The 23,439-nt window shown below is 37.8% G+C and overlaps 3 protein-coding genes across 8 annotated transcripts in view; 2 read left to right on the top strand and 1 right to left on the bottom strand.

Annotated features, from left to right (window-relative positions):
- Window positions 1-1,368: 1,368 nt before the first annotated feature.
- LOC307139354 (uncharacterized protein) lies at window positions 1,369-14,915 on the bottom strand. Of its 5 annotated transcripts, none has more exons than XM_079838285.1 (11): window positions 14,796-14,913; window positions 13,132-13,191; window positions 12,603-12,759; window positions 10,910-10,993; window positions 10,656-10,779; window positions 10,049-10,582; window positions 9,779-9,923; window positions 5,490-6,056; window positions 5,179-5,382; window positions 5,062-5,102; window positions 1,369-3,069 (listed from the first exon to the last, which is right to left on the bottom strand). In XM_079838285.1, the coding sequence occupies exons 1-11, from the start codon at window positions 14,870-14,872 to the stop codon at window positions 2,963-2,965; spliced, it is 2,100 nt and encodes a 699-aa protein (XP_079694411.1). In that variant the 5' UTR covers window positions 14,873-14,913; the 3' UTR covers window positions 1,369-2,962. The 5 variants fall into 5 exon arrangements, with proteins under 5 accessions (XP_079694411.1, XP_079694410.1, XP_079694409.1 ...); XM_079838284.1 differs by having other exon boundaries at window positions 1,370-3,069; window positions 10,656-10,803; window positions 14,796-14,915; XM_079838283.1 differs by having other exon boundaries at window positions 1,370-3,069; window positions 10,656-10,812.
- zdhhc24 (zDHHC palmitoyltransferase 24) lies at window positions 13,406-19,124 on the top strand. 2 transcript variants are annotated; one of them, XM_079838290.1, is made up of 4 exons: window positions 13,406-13,530; window positions 15,829-16,224; window positions 16,343-16,620; window positions 18,228-19,124. In XM_079838290.1, the coding sequence occupies exons 2-4, from the start codon at window positions 15,920-15,922 to the stop codon at window positions 18,518-18,520; spliced, it is 876 nt and encodes a 291-aa protein (XP_079694416.1). In that variant the 5' UTR covers window positions 13,406-13,530; window positions 15,829-15,919; the 3' UTR covers window positions 18,521-19,124. The 2 variants fall into 2 exon arrangements, with proteins under 2 accessions (XP_079694416.1, XP_079694415.1); XM_079838289.1 differs by lacking the exon at window positions 13,406-13,530 and adding an exon at window positions 15,455-15,588.
- Window positions 19,125-19,638: 514 nt separating this feature from the next.
- slc24a6a (solute carrier family 24 member 6a) overlaps window positions 19,639-23,439 on the top strand; it is a 29,513-nt gene continuing 25,712 nt past the window's right edge. Inside the window, exon 1 of the mRNA XM_079839110.1 lies at window positions 19,639-20,111. Within this exon, the coding sequence (XP_079695236.1) occupies window positions 19,946-20,111 (166 nt within the window). The 5' untranslated portion in view covers window positions 19,639-19,945. The remainder of the gene's footprint in view (window positions 20,112-23,439) is intronic.

Here is a 23,439-nt window from a genome sequence, read left to right as displayed (position 1 = left end):
GCTCTCATTGTAAAAAATAAACATCATTTCCTGCCCTAACATTCCTTGCACTAACCAAGACAGCCACACTGAAAACTAGTAGCCACCTTTAGAAACCAATAAAAATGAATAAAATCGACAAGACACAAACAAACAGCAGACTCTGAAATAAATATAGGATATTTATAAATATAGGAATATTATGCATATTAATTTACTATTAAATGAGTTTGAAATAAAAGTATAATTATGGCGCTAACCATGGTTAGAAGAAAACATAAATTATAATTAAAACAATGATATATGATAAAAATAATGAGATAATAAATGCATATTAATGAGCACTTAACCTCCATAAAAACAATCTATGTTTTCACTTTCCTTTTTCTTGCTTATGCTACTCTAAGCAATGTCTGAAACGTTGTCTTTTGAGCACTTTTTGTGTTTATTTGCCTCTTCACAATGAATTGCTTGATGTATTCCTCATTTGTAAGTCGCTTTCGATAAAAGCATCTGCAAAATGAATAAATGTAAATGCAAGTGAATACGTTTAAAATAAAAATGCATATTTATGCCACTACCAGGCAGAAAAATGCACGAAGCAATCAAAATACTGATTTACGGACGATATGGGATAGGGTAATGGGTAGTGTCCAGACATGGCTTGTGATTTTGACTGTCTGATGGGCTGAATGCTAGCAGTAGAAAGGTTGCGACCCCCTCCATCCCCTCCTAGCCTAACCTTTGATTCCTTGGTAAGCAGGATTGTGTTTGAGTGTATGAGAACAAAAGGAAGACACTGGTCTTAATGGTGGACCTCCCCAAAGCAGTGTCTTCTCAACAATAGGACACAGGGACACCCACAGCGATCTGAGCAGAAGCCACAGACCCCTCAGTGTGTGTCCGAGATTCAGAGAGAGGGCGAGACGTGGGGAGTTCATGAGATTTCAGGGCTGTGATCTGTTCCTGAGATGGTAATTGTCTTCTTTATAGAAGTCGGCACGTCTTCAGATTCTGCTGCATGCTCATATGATGGATGACTGTGCTGTTGCTTTCTAAATATCTGACGAGTCTGGATATGTGTGTATTCAGTTCTAAGCAATACAAGGGTGTGAACTGTGATTTCTAGAGTGTGAAGATGCTGTCTGCAGGTCATCAGTAGGCCAGCTGTGGATACAGACTGTCAGTGGGGTGGGACGGGAGGAAGGGTCTGCTGCCAGGTGACTGTTTGTCAAACTTGCTTCAGCTCATCGGTTTTATCTTAAATTAGCTTAAACGTATAAAGTTGAATTTATGGTATCGAAAACATGATCTTCATCTCCTTTGGATTATAGCATCTGCCAAATTCAATGTCATTTTATTGAAATTATATGAATGTAAACTTTGTTTTGAAAGAAATGTATACTTTTATTCAGCAAGTATGCATTAAATTGACCAAAAGAGACAGTATAAAGACATTTATAATGTTACAAAATATATATAGATATTTTTCTGTTCTTTTGAACTTTATATTCATCAAAGAGCCCTGAAAAAATGTATCACAGTTTCCACACAAAAAATATTAAGCATATTTTCAACAATGATAATAATAAGAAATGTTACTTGAGCAGCAAATCTGCATATTGGAATGATTTTTGAAGGATGAAGACTGGAGTAATTATGATGAAAATTCAGCTTTGCCATCACAGGAATAAATGACAGTAAACAGTTTTTTAAAATTGTAATATTTCACAATATTACTGTTTTACTGAATTTTTGGTTACATAAATGCCTTTAAAAAACCTATAAAAAGAAATCGTACATCCCCCAAACTTTGAACGGAAGCTACTGTATAAGAAAAGAACAATTAATCAAACACATCTTAAAATAATAATTTAATTCAATAAATTATAAATTCAAAAGTGTATAAAACTTTACACCATTCATAATGTTGTAAATGGTCCTGTGTTGTGACAGTTTTAAAGTACAAAATATTGTAATAGGTCATAAAAAAAGCTGCATGCACAACAACTATAAAAGAATTACAAAAGCATGTCACACCGCAGGACATGTCACTTCCAAATAAATGAAGATAATATTTTATTTTATTAACATTTCGTCAATGGCTGCTTAAAACATCTGATGGGGGTTTTGTTCCACTTGTCAAAAAGCTGGCATGTGATTGGCTGGAGAGTGGAAGCTACCCTGTTGGCATGGCAGCGGCCGAACAGACTAGGCCATGTTGTTTACACAGTGGCCAGCTTTTTATTGCCTGTCTGTGCCTGCGCGTCTCCGTTAGTGTCCCTCCGTCTCCTTTCACAAGGGCTCGGGTAAATATGCCTGTTCAAATAGCCATCACTCAGAGGCAGTGACAGGCCTGTACTCCTTCCCTTAGCACCCCCTCTTCGTCCGAACCCCCACTCATCCCCCTCGCTTCAGGCCACGCTCCCTATCTGAATGAGAAAGCGTTCAAACTCTGGCTACATTTAAATGAATGCTGAAGAATTCAGGGTAAACACTTTGATTCCCAATAGGACATAAATAAAACAGATTAAAGAAGCACTTTTCTGTTTTATGCAAGTGACACCATTTCAGCTAAACGCTAGAATAAAATCTATAACTTGGCTTATTTCACTTAACGTCATCCACTATTCATCTCCTCTATTATTCTCTCTTCATCTCGGGATCCACCTGTGTTTGCAGAGTGACAGTGGTGTGGTGCTTTCAGGACAGTCAGATAAGCTACCAGCAAATAACAAAAAAAAAGATGAGGGACACCCAGCATCTATTTATCCTTTTCTTCCTCTTTCATCCCTTTGTAATCTGACTCCTCTATTCATTGCTCGGCCTTGTGGCTCTCTGGCTGGTCTGAGACTGCTCTTTAGGGTGTGCACCTTGCTCATTTTCTGAAAGCATCGAGTTATTGCAGCTTCTGTCCAATGTATTCATCCATTGTTGTTTTCCTCTTTCCATTATTTCCCACCTTTATGTTCTAGTTTCTGGTTTAATCATAGAAGTGGTCAAACTCATCATCAGACTCCACTGACTCATTTATAGCAGCAGGACGGTTCTCCTGTGGTAGATTTTCCTCCTCTGAACCAGAGTGTTGATCTGAATAAAAACAGATATGATTAAATGCAAATAACAACATTTTCCTCGTCAAATTTCAGTCGTGTGAAAAAGAAAGTACACCCTTTTGTACAAGTACAAGATTTTATCATTTTACATATCAGGACATAATAATAAAAAAATAATCTGGTCTTTAGAAGGTCTTAAAATGGGGTAAATACAACATCTTATAAAAAACATGCCATTCTTGTCTCGTCTTTTTTCTAACTGAGGCTGGTAGAGTCTGAGATGTAGCCCTTGGGTTTTTTGCAATTTCTCAGAGTGCACGGTCTACCTCGAGGTGAATTTGCTGGGACGTCCACTCCTGAGAAGATTGCCAACTCCCTTGAATGTTTTCCACTTGTAAATAATATTCCTCACTGTAGAATGAAAGACTTCAAACTGTTTGGAAATGGCCATTTTACCCTTCCCAGATTGATGGCAGCAACAATTGCTTCTCTAAGATCATTGCTGATGTTTTTGCGTTCTTGGCATTGTGATAACACACACCCGAAAAACTCCTGACCAAACTGCCAAAACTTCTGCTTTTATACAGGTGATCACACTTGCTGATGATCAATTAATCAAAGACGTTTGATTAGCAGTGCCTGATTTACTACTTACCCTCTTAATTCCTATGGAAGCAGTAAGGGTGCACTTAGTTTGTTACCCATGGCTTCTCCATTTTCGCCTTTTTTTTTAAAAAGGGATAGTTCACCCAAAAATGAAAATTCTGTCATAATTTACTCACCCTCAAGTTGTTCCAAACCTGTATGAATTTCTTTCTTCTGCTGAACACAAAGTAAGATATTTGGTGTTTATAACTGTTTATAAATGTTTATAAGCAAGCAAATCTCAGCAGTCATTGACTACCATAGTATTTTTTACCCATCATATAACTGGACATTCTTCCAAATATCTTCCCTTTGTGTTCAGCAGAACAAAGACATTTATACAGGTTTGGAACAACTTGAGCGTGAATTAAAAATGACATCATTTTTGGGTGAACTATCCCTTTAAAAAAAAAAAAAAAAAACTAGGCGTAAACGGAGAAGCCATGGGTAAAAAACTAAGTAGTAAACCAGGCGCTGCTAATCAAAGGTCTTTGATTAATTGATCATCATTGATCATATGTGTGATCACCTCTATAAAAGCAGAAGTTTTGGCAGTTTGGTCTGGAGCATTCAGGTGTGTGTTAACACAATGCTAAGGACGATAGTTAACCCATTTTTGGGTGAACTATCCCTTTAAATAAATAATGACACATTGTAATATGTCATGTGTTGCTTTAGGTTTTATTTACCTAATTTTAAGACCTGCCGAAGACCAGATGATTTTTTATTATGTCCTGATACGTAAAACCATAGAATAGACCCTTTCACATTTCCAGGTTTCTCAGAGCGGAAGACGTTATAGTTGGGTTAAATATTATAGCTGTGAATGAGTGAATACAATAAATATTTTTATATGCGCCCATTTGCTCAAATATCAAAAGAAAAACGCCACAATAGTGATTTCACAACTTTCATAAAGAGGGAAAAAATAGAGTGAGATTGATAACGGCAGTCAAAAGAGAGAAAGATGTTAATTTTTACCATCACTCCCATAGACGCTGTATTAGAAATACACAGCAGCGGTAACTTGTATTTTGTAATTTGATGCAAAAGTAATACAATACAAAGTATTAGTGTTATAAATGTACATATTTAAAAAAAAAAAAAAAAACGTTGCAAGATTTACGATATTGATGACCGTTAAAACACGTCATCACAGTCTGTGAAAAGGGTCTATTCAATAGTGTCCTTTCTCTCAAGTGTAGATAGATAGATAGATAGATAGATAGATAGATAGATAGATAGATAGATAGATAGATAGATAGATAGATAGATAGATAGATAGATAGATAGATAGATAGATAGATAGATAGATAGATAGATAGATAGATAGATAGATAGATAGATAGATATTAAACATTAAATTAATATTTAAACATACCATTTGATTGGTATTCATCTGTCTCCTCCACATAATCCTCCCTATGGGAATAAATAAAGGTTAGAGAGAGTCCTGATGAGCAAAACACAATACAATATAAAATGCAACAAAACTCACTTCTGTGTTTGGGAGTTGACAGGGTTGAGAAGACCTTCAATATCGTCATCTTCATCATCAGGGCATTTTGTGTGATCATCAATAGGGTCTCTTGACCAGGGGTACGCTTTCTCGACCACAACCTCATCATCATCTTCATCTTCTTCTATTTCTTGATTGTAAACCTCTTCCTCTTCAGTCTCATCTGCATACAATTCTTCAAGACTATGCAGAAAGTCAGTATTAGTCCAATGAGGAGAAGATTCATTAAACAAATAACAAGAAGATGAATATTCATGAACAGTGTTATTTGCACAAATTTAAATATGCACCTTTTGTGAATGTCAGAAGTATTAACTTTTTTGTCATCCTCTACACTTTTTATGGCCTCCTTTTGTTCTTGAAAACTGTTCTCTCTCTCCTCTTCCTCTGCTGTCTCTCCTCCATCTTCACTATCTGGAATGTCCTCTGGAACATCTCCTTCCCCACTGGGTTCAATCCCATCTCTCTTCACTTTCTCACTCCCTTCTTCATCATCACCCTGTGCTTCATCATCCAATCCTGCTTCTTCCTCTCCACCTGTACCTTCCTCATACTCTTCTTCATTTTCAACTTCTCTGTCACATATGTTCTCTTCTGGAACATGACTGTCACCATTTCCTTCAAAATCTTCTTCAGATCCATCATTCTTTTCTGAGTTTACACTACTTGGAAGTATTTCTTGGCTCCTGCTTCCTTCCTGTTTGTCTTCCTCTTCATCTTGCATCACTGCATCAACATTCTTCTTAGTGATGATAGATTGTTTGCTGCTATACTTCTTAGATGTTTTTTGATGTATTTTGCTGATTTTTGTGTCCGAGTGGCTTTCCGAAGCATCTTGTGACATGTAAGTGGAAGAGCTACAACAGATAATTGTGGAAAAATGTTACAAGAAGATATGAATGTTTCCAAAATCTTATAGAAGATCTAGGGCTGTCAATAATGATTATTTTAGTAATCGGTCTATTATTTTACAATTAATCGAGTAATCAGAATTTCTTTGTGATTGTAAAAATATACCCAAGTGAATAATAGTCTTTGATTCAATTATAATATATATATATATATATATATATATATATATATATATATATATATATATATATATATATATATATATATATATATATATATAACAATGGGGCAATAATAATTTATTCAAATAAACTATTATAAAAATTATAATATGCATGGTAATCAACTAATGTTTTAAAGTGGTCATGAACTGGCTTTAAAAAAAATGTATACTGTTGTCTGAGGTCAACTCATGACATTTGCGTGGTTTTTACATTCAAAAACATCATAATGAATAAGAAATAGGCTATTTTCTCCCTGGTTTTGAGCCTAGCTCCAGGAACGTTTTTATGGGCATCCTGCATTGAAGACTTGGAAGTAAACGCCAACTGCTATGATTGGAATCATTTGTATTACTTGGCCGGCCTGATCAATGGATATAAATGCGAACACACACAAGCACGCGCACGCAAGTACGTGCATCATCAAAACTTCACCGCAGACAAATCAGCATGTTCAAAACTTCCACGATTGTATTTTTCCTTCAGATTACCAGTCAAGAGAATGAACAACGCACATCAAGAAAGGAATGTTATTTCACTATTTAAGATAGCCCGTCATTCGCCCCGGGACGTCGGGCTTTGCGAGTCCTGGCCTATACATGTTCGAGTCTGATCACGAATCGCACCACAATGAACCAACAACACCTCAAAATCAAAGGATACTCCAGCCTGTGATCGCGTGGTAAGTTATGTTTAGTTAGACATGTACACATAATCAGTAGATATCAAACGTAACAATGCAATACTATCACATATAAAAAACATTTTTTACTCACATAATTGTGTTTCATCATTCCTGTCAGATCTAGGAGCCACAGCATAATTTTTAAAGGGTTAGTTGACCCAAAAATGAAAATTATTCCATGATTTACTCACCCTCAAGTCATCCTAGGTGTATATGACATTCTTCTTTCAGACGAATAAAATCAGAGTTATATTAAAAAGTCCTGGCTCTTCCAAGCTTTATAATGGCATTGACTTGTTGGTTCGTTTTTGAAGTCCATAAAAGTGCCTCTATCCATCATATACCTGCTTCACACGGTGTTAATAAAGGCCTTCTCCTTGACTAAAATAACTAGCTTTCGGCGGTCAGTGGTACGCAAGTCAACTTATGGTGAAAGAGTAACCCATGACCCTTGAACCCTTGACGTATGCGTATTGACGAATGCAGAAGCGCAGAGGATAGAGCAAAACAAAACACCGGTCATGAATTAGAAATGCAGAGGATTTTGTGAGAAGAGGGGCTTGAGTTTGTTTCCCAGCCCTATGCACGAGAGGCGTCAAAGCTTGCTCTTCATATTTGGTCGTAAGTCGACTTGCATACTGCTGACTGCCGGAAGGCTTTTATATCTCAAAAGCTCAAGGGAAAGTTGATTTCTCAATTCATGACCTCTTTAATTATGTTTCATAACAAATGCCTGCAGAGGGCGCCATCAAATCATAGTTGCCAAGATCAAAATCCTTGTTTAATATTTGCCACACAACATTTAATTCAAATGTCCACCTAATCTTTAATGTTTGGCCACTTCTTTACAATAGAAATGCTAGAGCCACTGTAATTTCTTGAACAAGAACATGTGGACATCTAAACACGCAAACTCAGAGTGAGTTTAAGGGTTTTAAATCAACCCTAGTTTAAATGATTTACCTTACAAATCTGGTGAAATGGTGCACGTTGCATTCCCAGATGAACGTTATAAGCAACCCAAACTCATAGCATATGCAGAGATGGAGTTTGTTAACCGAGCTGCTGAGACGTGCTCCACGCACGATAACAGTGCAACACTTTGCTATAATACACATAGCGTGTCAGACATTATATGCATTCCCAAATACACGTTATTGGAAACACAAACAAAGCATTTACTGTGAACGGAGCCGATCTGAGCCGCTGGAAGAAACACGTAACCTGTCTGGACGTAAATAATTAAAGGGGGGGTGAAATGCAATTTCATGCATACTGAGCTTTTTAGACATGGATTCCCATGCTAAACATGGACAAAGTTTCAAAAATTAAGTTGGACGTTTGATGGAGTATTTCTGTGCCAAATATACTCCTTCCGGTTTCTCACAATTTTCGGGAAAAGAAATTCGAGTATGGGCCTATATGACGTCAAATGGGGCGGAATTTCCTTATACGGGTCCTAAGGGAACTTGTCCCGGAAGGGCACACGTGACTAGAGCGAGAGAGCGAAAGCAGTACGCCCATCAAAGCACTTTGCTCGGCTGCGCTGCATTCACAGGACTTCATGACATCAACAATGTCACCAAAGAAGAGTGTTTTTGGTTGTCAGGGCAAGACAACCCTGTTCAGCTTTCCAAAGAACCTAGCGTTAATGGGACAGTGGATGGAGATGTTTTTCCGGAGCAGCAACTGAGTTGTGCAAGTGTTTTGTTTGTTCCCTGCATTTCGGCAACGATGGTTTTATAAACAAGGCCCAGTTCGACGCCGGATTTGTAGCTCGTCTAATGCTGAAAGATGGAGCGGCCCCAGTGATTAAGGTGCACGGTCATGCGTTGGAGGCAGGCGGTGAGTAAAACTGCTTCAAATGTCTTTGTGTTGTTAGCTATCGACTCGTTCATTCAAATGCGCTATTATAGCATTGTTTTTCTATGTAAACACGCACTAGTCTGACGTGCAAAACCGTTACGCTTGCTACTGCTAACATTACATCACATATAATAGTCCATAAACCAAATTATATCCTCATAAACCATGAGTAAACACACACAAATGTTGTAAAACTCGCGCATGACAAGCCGCCAAGCAAGTATATAAGTTACAGTTACAGTACAAACCATTGAGACATCCTGCTGTAGTCGTCGTTGCTGCTTCTCCTGTTCAATTTCAGCCTCTAGATCTGATTCTGGATCATATATGTATGGCTAAATCTGATTGATCTCCATGGTTTATTTAGGATAAAGTTTTTTCTCCACGTTTAAGGATGTCACAGCTTTCAGACGCTCTCAACGCAATAGCTGCGCGCGCTCGCGACTCCTTTGCTCCGCCCACACGACACGCCACCAGTCGCTCTGTTTTCTTTCGGAAAGACTTGGTACAGCATATCTTTCTTTTATAAATATAAAAAAACTAAAGACTTCTCGGAGATATGAAGGATGCAATACTACTCTATAGGTACTCAAGATTGACATGAGATTGACTGAAACGGAGTGTTTCACCCCCCCCCCCTCTTTAAAGTATCGCGCTTCACTCTGAAACCTGCAGCGCATGTATGTATTTAATTTAATCACAGCCTTTGGCATTTTATAAAAGCACTATGCTATTTTTAAATGGATTTAATATTAGAAAACCGTCTAATAATGCGGTTTGTGGATTCTCGTCCGTGGCCAGTTATTTAACAGAGGTAAATTTCGTTCAAGGATTTTTTTTAAATCATGCACTCGAATTTAATCAGGGAATCGTGACAGCCCTAAGAAGATCCATCTCTAACATGCAGTCTGCATGGATTGATTAAAATGTGAAAAAGATTGTTAATTTGGCTTACCCTTGAGAATTGTTATCATTTTCTGTAGAGTGTGATTTGGTCCCATCTCTTTTTTTCTTTCCCCTTTTTTGCATCCCAGACACCGTGACTTCAGAGGTCACAGTGCTGCCTTCACTACTTTCTTCATGGTCAACTGATAGACGCACTTTAAGCATACAAAATATACACAGACTTATAAGGAGAGTTTGTTTACATTAGACTAACAACATGTTATATTTTTCCCAATGAGAAACAAATCAATGTAAAGTCACCAAATTTCACAAAACTAACCTGGCCTACAGTCTAGCTCAGACCGATCACTCTCTTTCCCATTCCTCTTATGTTTAAGTCTCTGGCAACTCTCCTCATTTGGGTTCAGTGTTGCTTTTCTCACTTTTTCCTTATCTGTCTCACTGCGTTGGATTCTTTCCTCACTGGGATTTGGTACATCCATGGTACGTCCATCATACATCCATCGTACATCCATCATGGGGCTCAACACAGGAAGTTGTGGCCAGGAAGCACCAGCAGGAGTGAAGTGAGCTGTAGGCATAAACCCTTGCCTTATACCGGCCCATAGATGGTCCATTGATGGTGACTTCTGCTGGACTGGAGAATGTGATTGATGGAGTGACTCTCCAGGTAAAGAATAGTAGGGTGGCAAGGTATTATTCGAGGCTTGAATGTTCTGAAGGTTTTTATAATCCTTTGGGATATTATTTTGTTGGAGTCCGGAAATAAAAGGCTGTGAGCCAGTTAACCAAGTGGGTGAAAAGTAAGGATGATGGCCATTTGGATTGGATCTTTCAGTATTTTGCTTGATGTCTTAAGAAAGAGGGTAGTGTTATCAGTTTCCTCAAAAAAAGAACTTGAAAACAGAAATTGCTAAGCACATTACCTTTTTCTCTCTGAGTGTTTCTCATTCTGTGAGAAGTTTGAGATGGGTTTGAAGAATTGGAGGACAGAAGGTGGCCTCTAAAGTCAGACCTATGTGCAGTCTTCATACCTTCGTTCTCCTCCATCTGTTGAATATAACTCTTTAAGTGCTGTTGTACCTCATGGATTTAAAAAACAAAACAAAAAAAAACAGACATCACAATCAATACAAGTTTACACCTTGTAAAAGACATCACTTCACTTAAAAAAAAGCACCTTGGACTTTTCAGAAACTCTTATGTCTTTCAGTCTTTTCTGCCATTGTGGGAAGTTCTCTTCCAGATACTGTTCATACTGAACCTTTTGAAGAGCAAATGTGTAGGTTAGTTTAATAAATGTGACCCTGGACCATGTACCATGGGTATATTTGTGGCAATAGCCAACAATACATTGCATTGGTCAAAATTATATATTAAATTATTCTTTTATGCCAAAAATCAATAGGATATTAAGTAAAGATCATGTTCCATGAAGATATTTTGTAAATTTCCTCATGTAAATATATATTAAAAAAATTATTATTAGTAGTAATTTGCATTGCTAAGGATTTCATTTGGACTTCATTTTCTCAATATATTTTTTTTTTCCACGCTCAGACTGTTAAAGGGACATCTTTATATATTATTTATCCCTAAAAGATGCATAGTAGAACCTTAAAGTCAACATGAAATGGAAATTACAATAGTCTTTTCTTCCTTATTGCGATGTACCCAAGCAAAACGTTTTCTAAAACGAGAAAAAAAATATATGGCAGGACTTGATTTTGTGAAGTGATTGGATTGTAGTCATTTGCTAATTGATGTGATTTCATGTGATTGGCAGGTTGCAGGAGTGGATTGTTGGCCCACTCTTGCACCAGTACACACTTCATCAGAGAAGAGATGAAATTGCAAGGGAAAAGAGAAGTTAAAGTTTTTGATGAAAGATTACACATAAAAAAACTATTATGTGCACTAGAGCTGCAACTAACGATTATTTTTTTTATTTTTATTTTTTCTCTCTCTATGGCTCTGAAACAAGCCTACTGGCAGCAGGGTTGCCAGGTTTTCACAACAAAACCCACCCATTCGTTACTCAAAACTAGCCCAAAACAAGCCCAATCGCGTTTCGGGGAGGTTCTCTGGTAAACATCGCGTTCGGGGGGTTAAATATGTGGGGGGGTTTTCAGGGCTGCCTGCTAAAATTCTCATTCCTGGGGCTAAATATCACATAGTTGGGATCGCTTCAACCCGCGGACATGAGACACAGCCCGCGGCAACAGTGTAGAAGTAGCCCAATTCCGCGGAAAAAACGGGACTTGGCAACACTGACTGGCAGTGTGAAAGCTCCCGCTCTCCACGCGCACAGCTCCTGCTCTGCCACCGCGCGCAGTGTGAAACCGGCATTACAGAGCGATCAAAGCACAGTTTTACTCGGCTTCTGTTTAAAGTACTCCCACACTTTTGAATGTCGCGGTCTGGCTTTATATGATAAATGATCAATGATCACTATGCCCGGGAGCAGAAGCTGCCATTATTCTAGAATCTAGATCTTCTGTTCCATTCTAGAACGTAAATAATGTGCCGCCGACGCGTCGAAGCATTTAACGCACGTCGACGTATTTTCGTAGTCGACGTCGTCGACGCGTCGTTGCAGCCCTAATGTGCACGAATAAATAATTTATAATAAACACTGCAATATTCCCTAAAACATAAGAATTGTCAGCTTTGATTTCATTGTGACTTTAAGGGTACATGACTACTCTATGGTAGCAATAAGCGCCTTTTAAGGTTAGATGAGGTACAATGCTGTCCCTTTAACTGCCCCAGTCACTGACAAGCCCCTAAAGGTTTTTTTTTTCTCTCAATACAGTTGTATTCTACAATGTAAATCATGGAAGGGGGCAGGGAAGTCCTGCGTGGTTGCTTACCCGTATGTTATTCATGGCTTCGGTGCTGGCCAACATATCATTGAGTGTATCTTGTGCTTTCTGAAAGTCCTGCAGCAGCTTTTGGTTATGGATCTGAGCCCTGCGTTCCTGCTCACTGATCTCTAACCAGCGGCCTTGCAGCCAGGCAGCCCTGCTGCTGTATCGTAACAAAAAACATGATGAACTCATGATTCATTGGTGATAATGAACTCAAAACGAATGTCAGAATCCTCTATTGTTTCCAACTGAAGTCCAATTGTTTCTTGACAACCTGAAAACTCCAGTTTACCCAGTAGAATCTTATCAATTCTTATATAGAATCCTTGTTTGATTCCATTGGTTCCAAAATATGATACTTTCATTAACATTATGATATTTGACAGCAAAAATAGTGTCAGACATGCAAATATTCCATAAGCCTACATTACAGCACAATACCACAGATAACACATTCCATTTATTTTAAAATTCTGAATTCAATGGCTAAATATTGATGTTAAGATGTTCAATAAATGGATAGGTTTCTTACAGGCGATGATTCCGCTGCTGTGATTGAAACTCACTCTGGAGCTGCATCCTTCTTCGCTGACTGCAAAGATTAGATATAAGAGATAACCATTCAGAAAAGGTTAGTAATGTTAAACACACATACCCAAACTACAGAATGGTCTTGTTGTTTTGAACCTCTAGGGGAGACCGGGGAATGTTGTAACACAGGGTTAGATGTAACACTGTTTGACAGGTCAGAAAAGAGCCATGGTCACATCATCAATATCATACACTCCCATCTTCTTTTTGAGCTCACATGAGAAATTGCATGTGACTGTGTGCACATTTTTAGATTTGATGACCAAAAAACAGATTTTCCGGCAAGAAAGTAAAGTTTTTCATCAGGATTATTTTTTGCCTAGCAATCATTGAATTAGAGGTAGCCTACAATTATATTAACTTACATGACTTCAAGTAGCTATTTATCTAGTTTAATTTGATGCTTTGTTATGCTAACCCACATGCTAAAACAGTTAGCCTTTGGCTGTTTGGGGTGGGAATAGTTGTACGTTTATTTTTAAAATGTTACAACCAACCTATGATGAGTCCAGTTATCAATCACATCCTCTGTTGAGGCAAAAAAAAAAATATTTTTGCGTTTCGATTGATTTATTCAGTAAATGTGTTCCATCATGCGCATGTCTTCTTACCATCTAAAAAGTATCTGCCTTAATTGAACGCACAAGTTTTTTTGTGCATATTATTAGAATTTATGCACATTGTTTCCATCCACCGTTTTTATCCAATATCTCAAAATTTACGTAAAAATAGGTCGATCTTGGAAACATAGACTGAACCCTTGACAAGGGATAGGCTACGCCTACACTTACACGTACACAAACACACGTAGCAATTGTTTTGCATTACATTTAATGTTCTAAAAAATTACAAGAAAAAATGAAAACATTCAATACCAAAATTGTTCTTCAAAAGTGTGGGTGTTATGTCAGCAAATGATCAGCAGTGTTACATCTATCCCCATCTAGTGTTACAATTCCTGTAGTGTGGTAGATTGTAACAACGGAACTCTTTGTATTTGACATTAACTCACATAATCTATGATTGTGTAGTACATCTCCAAGTGAGTTATATGTAGCAGACAAATGTGGCTACCATGTATCAAAATTTGAGACATCTTGCACAAACAACCACTGAATTACAAAAAGTGTTACAAAACCATCCCCGGTCTCCCCTTCTTCAGAGCTTGGGGAACAAAAGATGACAATCACCATTCACTTTCATTGCATCTTTTTACCACGAGTAGCCTATACACAACATATCAACAACATTTTATTTATTTTATAGGTTTCATTGCGTTAGTAATGATGGTGGTGATGATGATGACAGAATAGTACGTTTTGGGTGAACTTTCCTTGTAGTATTTCGTTTTTTTTCTACACTTGTTGACAGACAACAGCGCCCTCTCCTGGATTTTAACGATGCCACGAACACAATTAAATCAGAATTCACTTAGAATTTAACTCACAATATCATGTCAACGTGCACCACAACTCTCTAATATTACCAACTAAAACTATCTAGTCTAGAGGGCCTAAATATAATTCTGAGATAGGTAGAACATATTTGGGGCTGGCAGGGACGAAACGAACAAAATAAAGTAAAGTCTTACGAGCGGTCACTCACTTGTGTTGTATATTCTCGAATGCTGTCCTTTGATAATTGTCATGGCGCTCCGCCTCAGCCTCTGTAAAGGGTGTCATGTTAAACTCGATCTGAATGGCAAACTGCTCTCTCAACAACCAGCAGTGCGGATTATGAGATTAGGAATTATTCTTTGCGAAAGTGGGTCAGAAAGGAAAGGGTGGTCAAAGGGAAATCGTGGTAGGCTTTGACTAAACGCAGTTTTACAAGGATAAGCAAGGGGGAATTATAAATTCTTACATTCAGACAGAAGTTAACTTCATAATAAAGGTAGATCTGTACAGTGAAATTGAATTATGTTCAGGTCAGGACAACAAGCATTTTTCATACTTCAGATCGAGACAAATTATGTGCCTTATTATTATCAGGTTCCCATTATTTAATTTTGTATTGATTGATTCAGCTATAGTTCGTGAGTGAGTAGGTAGCTAAGACTTTAAGGAATAAATAAATTTAAATATATTTTTTGTTTTGTTTTTTGTATACAAGCACACAATCCTTATTTGTGTTATTTTTTGAAAATGTAAAAGTGAAGACGGTGATGGGTAGTTAGTGTAAGGGGGTAGAAATATAAATCATTACGTCTATCGTGTGCGTGTGTGTGAAATATTTCCACGTGGAACTGTTGTAGAGTGCCGTTTACGTCAGAGGGACCGTTTCAGCTGCAACACAGACCTGTCATGAGCCGAATGTTGTTATTAGCCTGCAGCAGAAGTTCATCGTACGAGACAGCAGAGTATTTCTTGTTGAAACGATATTTTGAATGGAATGACAGGTCGGTATCAATTAATAAAAAAGTAGTATGAGTATTTTATAGTTTCTTACCGATATCTGTTGTCAGTGTTACTGGAACACTCAAAGTAATGTGTCAGAGTTAGCAGTGTCCTGTTCATCACGTTACTAGTTTCAAAAGCTTCCTGTTTGTTGAAACTTCTATTATGTACTTTATCCAACATACTTTTGAAAGATTTTTAATGTCTCTCTCAACTGGCTATTTTTCTGTTTTTGTGACCAGATTCGAGCAAACGAGAATCGAGTGGCTTTACAGGTAGAAAACAGGTTGAGCAGGTAGTGTCTCAAGCAACAGATGATTTAAAGCTGAAAACATGGCTGGGTTCATGAGTAGAGTATGGTGTAAGGTGGAGTCAACCGGTCGCTATCTGCCTATCGTTCTGAACGCTATTCTGGTGTTCTCCATCACTGCCGAGGTCAGCTATCTGGTGCTGGTGGAGGCTCCTCTTGAGCCAGCACAGAAGAAGACTGAGTGGTCCACCATATGGAAGGCCATACATCTCTTCGCTCAGTACTTTATGCTAGGAAATATAACCTGGAATGCTTCGTTGTTTGTGAAAACTAACCCAAGTATCCGTGGAGTGTTTCTGGCAGGAGATGAATTGGGTCATGGGTGGAGGTAATTGGTTTGTATTTATTTATCATGTATTTATGCTCTTGAATCTCTGTTTGAGCTTTTGTTGCCAATCAAAAAGCAGGAAACAATTATGATATGATATTTTCCTCTTCTGTGACAGGTACTGCTACAGCTGTGAGACCCACACTCCTCCACGATGCTCGCACTGCTACGATTGCAACGTGTGTGTACTGCGCCGTGATCACCACTGTGTGTTTTTTGGGCAGTGTGTTGGTTTCCGCAATTACCGGTATTTCCTGACCTGTTTGCTGTTCATGTGGGCAGGGTTGCTCTATGCTGTAGTCATGAATGCTGAGGTCTTCATTATCGTCTTAAAGGAGGGTGTCACTTTTCACAGTGTCATGCTTTTGCTCGTGCCCTGGATAATGCTCGTCTCTGGTGAGTATCAGCTTTCTAATGAGTGTCTGCTACTGCTATGAGAAATCTGTAATGTCATGAGAAATCAAATTTTCATTGATCTTTTGAAATGAGAGTTGAGTGCGCTGTGGAAATTGTTTTTCACGGTCCTCATTTATAATTTGCTTTGGATAAATGCATCTGCCAAATGAACGAATGTAAATAACATAGATGGGGATAACTTGAAAATGCAACTTGCTTTACAGTCTTGGAAAGCATTAGTTACACCGCCATTCAGGGCTGCGTTTCTCAAAAGCATTGTGAGCTAAGTTTATGGTTCTACGATCTACTTAGGCTTACGATGCTTTTGGGAAATGCAGCCCAGAAGTTTGGGGTCTGTAAGATTTGTATTTTTTATTCTCGAAAGAAGTTAATACTATTATTCAGCTATGATGCTAAATTTATAAAGTTACAAAATAATTTATATTCTTTCTATTCATCAAAGAGTTCTGATAATGTATCATTGTTTCCACAAAAATATTAAAGGATTAGTTCACTTTGAAATAAACTTTTGCTGATAATTTACTCACCCCCATGTCATCCAAGATGTCCATGTCTTTCTTTCTGTTAGTCATTTTAACTCCTATCAGATGAACGCGATCATCTCTAAGCTCTGCCATAACTTCCGCTAAGTGAGGTCAAAATACGAGCATGGTCATAGATGTATACGCAGATGCCTCATTAGCGCCTGCACGGATCAGTAGAATGAGGCATCTACAATCGATATATCTATGACCACGCTCGTATTTTGACCTCACTTAGCAGAAGTTACGGCTGAGCTCAGAGATGATCACGCTCGTCTGATAAGAGTTAAAATAATAACATAAATACTGCTCGGTTTCTCGCAGAAACTGGTCGTTTCGCTAGATAAGACCCTTATTCATCATTTGGTATCGTTTAAAGCCCTTTGAAGCTGTACTGAAACTTTAATTTGGATCTTGAACTGTTTGGGACCCATTGAAGTCAATTTTATGGAGAAAAACCCTGGAATGTTTTCATCCAAAACCTTAATTTATTTTCGACTGCAGAAAGAAAGACATGGACATCTTGAATGACATGGGGGTGAGTAAATTATCAGCAAAAGTTTATTTAAAAGTGAACTAATCCTTTAAGCAGCTCTGTTTTCAACATTGATAATAAGAAATGTTTCTTGAGCACCAAATCAGCATATGATTTCTGAAGGATCACGTGACACTGAAAACTGGAGTAATGATGCTGAAAATTCAGCTTTGCCATCACAGGAATACATTACATTTTAAAATATGTTAAATAGAGAACAGTTTTTTAATAATATTTCACAATATTACTGATTTTACAGAATCATTGATCAAATAAATGCAGCTTTATGAGCATAAAAGACATTAAAATCTGAACTAAAAACTGTATAAAAGAGTTAAAAGACTTTTAAAAACTATGTTAGCATAGGTACAGCAAAAAAACGAACAAAAAAGGGTCATAAGCTGTGGAAAATGGTAGTGCAAATGATGACTTTTGGCCTAAAAATAAAATGATACTTAAATGTATTAAATGAAACCTTTTAATCGTCACAAAAATACCATAAACATCTTTTTTTCCCCCTCCAATCACAGGACAGGTGACGGCGCGAGCATTTGCTTTTGCATTCATTGCTGACACTTGTGTAGTGGGCTTCCTACTTGTGGCTGCCTTCCTCTTCTTTCACGTGGTTCTTATGCTGAGGGGTCAGACCACACGTGAGTGGTACTCAACCCGACAGCCTTACAGCCTGGGAGTGCTGGCCAACGTCAGGGAATGCCTGGGCAAGTACTGGTACATCAGCTGGCTCTGTCCTTTGATACCTTCCCCGCTGCCGGGAGACGGCATAAACTTCAAGGTGACTGGTTCACTAGAGCCCAAGAAGTAGAGTGTGCGCTGATAGGTATTTTCTCATTGCAACTTCAGTACATTGGCCCAGCTGATCCAGAATGGCATGTTGTCGAGCCTGCAGCAGCATTTGCATGCTGTTCTCACACCAAACAATTAGCAGCTCTTTTTTTATCTGAAGAACCAGCAAGAAGTTTTGTTTTCTAATTTCACTTTACAATGTTTTTTCTTTTCTAATTGGTTTTAATTGGGGTTATTTTGGTGGATGTCAAGTACGCAATTTAAAATATTTTTAAAAGAATTTTGTTTTTGGTTCTGTTGTGCAATCTTTGCTTTTGTAAAGCAAACTTTTTTTGGAAAGGGAAATATATGGATATCCTAATGGTATGTTTTTTTTATTTTATTTGCTCTTTATTTTTCACTTTCATGGACGTGCCAAATAATCTGTTCGAAGTACAAATGTGAATGTACTGTATGCCAAGCTGTCTTTTTTTGTCCTGAATTATACAACATATTGTCATTTTGTTTGTAAGGCACTGAATATTGTTTACCTTAAGTTTCATGTTTATATTTGTTTTTTAATCAAAACCAAGGCGTGTGTTATCTTTCCTTAAAATAAATAATGTTTGGTTTTTTATAATGGAGATATTTTTGTAATGGTGTGTAATTTTTGTAATCTTAGATGTCAAAGGCAACCCTGTTACCAACATTATTGCTAGAAAACTATTTTACTTAAATATATATTTGTTATAAATTAATCAACGACAAACCATCATTTCGTCCCAGACTAGCAAGCCCTGCTGGGTCAACTAAGCGATTACTTTCAACCATGTTTTTTAATGTTGATTGGATATAATGCAGAAAATTGCAAAACCACTCCAATCAGAGATACTGGTTCTTCACTACCACTCCTACTAAATCTAGCGCGACCCCATGTGGTTTAAAATGAAAAATAATTGTATTTTTCGTTTTGTTTCTGGGCTTATGTTGTACCCTATTCGTGGAAACAACCTCAAATACTTTTTGAGGCCCGTATATCTAGTTTCAAAACACTCAAGAGAGCTGATTTACTCTAGCTGGATAACAGTGTTGTTGTTCTTGTGAACCCTGCATGAGGGCGCAGTTGTGAGTCTGGGAAACACCCTCGGTGACGGAGTCGAGCGCTGTGTGGAGGGAGGAGAGGGCGAGAAAGGGACACAGATGGAGGTGGATGTGATAAGAATGCTTATAAGCTGAGACAATATGTGAAAACATTTGAGTATTTCAATTCTTGCTCAAAGACAGCTTAAGATATTTTCGCTGTTTCGTTATAACTAAAGATCCGGAAAGTGCAAATATCGGTAAGTGAAAGATGACAGAGTGTCTTTATTGAAGCGGTGGGATGCAAAGGCGACAGACGTATGGGTGAATTTAAGCAAGCTGGCCCGCCGTATGTTGAAAAGAAAGGCCAATATAGGAGGTGTGAATGAAAGAAGAGGGCTTCTCTCTTGGTTGGACATGTTTTGAGAGGTGTGGTGGAGGGATGAAGGCGGTGTTGTTATCGAGACGGCAGCGGCTCTTCTATCGGCTCTTCATATGTGCTGTCGGGCTCCTCGCCATCACCTGCTTCGCTCAAATTCTTCATGTAACAGGTGCGTATATTCATTAACACAAATCTTTCCGCTGCTAATAATGATATATATTTTGTTAAAGGTTTGCTTTGTGCGTATTTCCCGTCTTACTGTGGTTCATGGTGTGTACACACACAATTGAGAATTTTTCATTGTCGTGGATAGATGTGGAACGTTCATGATTCATTAACAAGATTCTGTCATAATGTGTTTCTGTGATGCAATGTGGCTGTGAATCAACCACATATGCAGCTATAATGGTCTGGGACTGCCATTATCCACCCTAAATTAAAAACAAACTGTTCGAGAGGTTTTTTAGAAATATGTAGGCCTATTATTTTTGACATACATGAATGATGTCACAGTAAAACCCCAAAAGAGGCTGTGAGCAGCAGGGACTTACTGAACTGCAGGGGTGGCAGACCATGGCAGGCACATAATTGCCTTTTTCTAAAGGGCATCACTGTGACAGCTGCTTCAGCCTGACATATTTCACAGTGACCTCTCCAGAATCTCTCGGCATTGTTACCTGGACATCACACCTGTGTATTGGGCCTATTACTCATCTTCAGAGGTTGAAGGGTTGAATCAGCAGGGGTTTAGAAGTTCTTCAGACATCAGAGAAGATCAGTCCAGCTGGGTTCTTTTAATTACGTTCCATTTTTAGAGGTACCAACTTTCTGTTGTAATTTAAGTGCTGATGGGGAGCAGATAAAAGGTTTTAACAGCTCTTTTATGACAATTAAATGAATATGACAGAATATAATGCTATATGAACCATGTTTACATAGGTATTAAAGAGATAATCCACCCCCAAATTAAAATTCTGTCATCATTTACTTATCCTCTTGTCATTTCGAACCTGGAACACAAATTAAGATATATTGGAAAATGTGTCAATGTTTCAGTATTATTATTATTATTTACACAATGACAGTCGGTGGAGCCCAAATTTGTTTGGACCCCAACATTCTTCAAAATATTTTCTATTAGGTACCATAGAATAAAGTAAGCCATACATGTTTTAAATGACATAAGGGTAAGTATATGATGACAGGATATTATTTTTTGGGTGATCTATCATTTTAAGACTAGTTGATGCGTAACATGCCCATGTGCTTTGGTCATCATTTCCTTTTATTTTTGGGCATTTTGAATCACCATTTTGCTATAACTGGTTACTGTGGTCTGACAAAATGGATTAAAAATATGTACGAGTACTCACAATTAGTTGACCCATAATTAAATGATGACAAATATCATAAACGTTTGAGAGAAAGCTGTTTATTACTGAGGCGTCGCACCCGTGGGGGATGTGGGTGTTTTAACACCCACACTTTTCCCGGTGAGAGGGTTCAACACCCACACTTTTTCTGCAGTTTTCCCGCAGTTTTGCACAAACGCTTTAGGGATGCCACAATTCTCATTATAATATTAAACCGTTCGGTACGGCATTCACGGTTCAATACACGCTTGTGAAATGCGTTGTTTTTGTTTTTGCAGTGTGCCTGTGAGTCTACGCGCTGATATGAGCAAATATCCAATCACTATACACAGTGCTAGACACGCTTGCAATGCTGGTGTCAGAGAGTTATACTCACAGAACACTATAGTTTTTCACAATCACGAAAGTTCATTATTTGCATGCGTTTTAAAGCCTTGCCGGTTATTCGCGTGCTTATGCACCGTTTTAACGCGCAGAACGCGCACTAAGCCTGCAAACACTTGATTACTGGACTAAGTAGTCTTACTGTGCTAATAGTGTCAAATACACACAAGGTTAACATAAACACATTCGGTTATGTGTAAAGTGAAAGTAAATTTGCGTGTGTCTGTATATTAGGTGCACGTCTTAAATTGACAGCAGCGCAGCCTTGACACGCTGTCCTTAAAGGGACAGTTAGCCTCTAAAATTATGTAATTATTTACTCATCCAATGTTGTTCCAAACCTGTATTAATTTCTTCTGTTGAACACAGACAGTTGATGGTAGCCATTGACTTCCATATTATTTCCTACTATGGGGACTTTAACGTTAATAAAACTACACAAGACATAGAAAAGCACTCTCTGTTCTTGACTGAAAAACATTAATACAGTAGCTTTAATAAGAATCAATGTATATTTTATAGTGAAGTCTATGTAGTGTTTTATTTTTACATCTATTCATTAAATTTCATACTTAAATGCTGCTGTACAGCTCTGAGCTGCCAGTGTAAATCTTTATATATATATTTATTTTATATTATACTATACACTAGGAATGTGTACAAGGTTTTTTAAAGTAAAGTTTTAAGTTTAAGTAAGGTTTTTCAAGTCTTTTAAGCATTTTTTCCCCTCCTTAACCTCTTTCTGTTCCCGTCGCCTAAGAATAGAATAGCAAAAAACTGATGTGACAAGCCATCAGAACCCAACCGAACACTGTGGTTAAAAAAAACCGAGGTATGTATATACGCTTTCCTGTAGCTCAAACAGTAGAGCATGGCGCTAGCAATGCCAAGGTCATGGGTTCGATTCCCAGGGAAAGCAAGAACTGACAAAATGTAAAAATGTGTACCTTGAATGCAATGTAAGTCGCTTTGGATAAAAGCGTCTGCCTTTTGTACCCTTCTGTCATTGTATTCATCGTTTTTATTGTTAACAAACAAACCACATCCATCCCCCACACTTTTGAAAAGCTTGCTACGAGAATATAGCATTTTTACACCTCATGTCAACTTCCCTGTGAGTTGTATCAGAGGTGACATTTCCACACCCTGTCGAAAAGCACAAACAGATGCTGACAGATGAGGGGAAAAATGTATAATATGACCTGCTTCTCTGTCGCAATTCTTCTGTTTTGCTTATAATTTGATCTTTTCACAGTGCCTTTAACTTTTCCAGTTTTGTCTGTGTGAGTAATGAGTTCCTCTGGGAGGCTGAATCTGAATGTTAAGCAGCTCCATTGCCATTGGAATCTACAGCTGAATGAAAGAGTGTGATTTTATTTTAGTAACTTAAGCTTAATTTTAATAATAGACTGTAACATTACCATGTCAATCACAATGCATGTTTAGATGTGGATCTATGGGCATGTCAAAATCCAGAGAAACCGTATAGACTATTGGTGAATCAGATGGAAACATCTTAGCAATTGACAATTGACCATTGGTTATGACCTTAAAAAAATTAACAGTAAACTCATAATTGGAAAAAAAATTCTACTTATAAATTTTTTTTTTTAAAATATACAGGTTGCTGTTATGTGTAAATGCTCTCTTGAATCACTACTGTGCCATTGTCTTAATATTGTCTGCATATTTTAATATGCAGGCATTTAGCCTATTGCAGTTATATTTGGAACCGATTAG

The sequence above is a fragment of the Gobio gobio genome (genome assembly GCF_949357685.1).
Source record: "Gobio gobio genome assembly, chromosome: 16".
Taxonomy (NCBI): Eukaryota; Metazoa; Chordata; class Actinopteri; order Cypriniformes; family Gobionidae; genus Gobio; species Gobio gobio.
This window is presented reverse-complemented; position numbering and strand designations above follow the sequence as displayed.

What these genes read in the sequence shown, in the direction of transcription:
- LOC307139354 (XM_079838283.1), bottom strand. Translation starts at nt 14,872, where the DNA reads ATGACACCCTTTACAGAGGCTGAGGCGGAGCGCCATGACAATTATCAA. An exon ending in CAGCAGCGGAATCATCGCCT is followed by an intron (nt 12,760 to 13,131) that starts GTAAGAAACCTA and finishes GTTACGATACAG; the next exon opens with CAGCAGGGCTGCCTGGCTGC. An exon ending in GTCAACTCCCAAACACAGAA is followed by an intron (nt 5,103 to 5,178) that starts GTGAGTTTTGTT and finishes TTATTCCCATAG; the next exon opens with GGAGGATTATGTGGAGGAGA.
- zdhhc24 (XM_079838290.1), top strand. Translation starts at nt 15,920, where the DNA reads ATGGCTGGGTTCATGAGTAGAGTATGGTGTAAGGTGGAGTCAACCGGT. An exon ending in GAATTGGGTCATGGGTGGAG is followed by an intron (nt 16,225 to 16,342) that starts GTAATTGGTTTG and finishes CTTCTGTGACAG; the next exon opens with GTACTGCTACAGCTGTGAGA. An exon ending in CTGGATAATGCTCGTCTCTG is followed by an intron (nt 16,621 to 18,227) that starts GTGAGTATCAGC and finishes CTCCAATCACAG; the next exon opens with GACAGGTGACGGCGCGAGCA.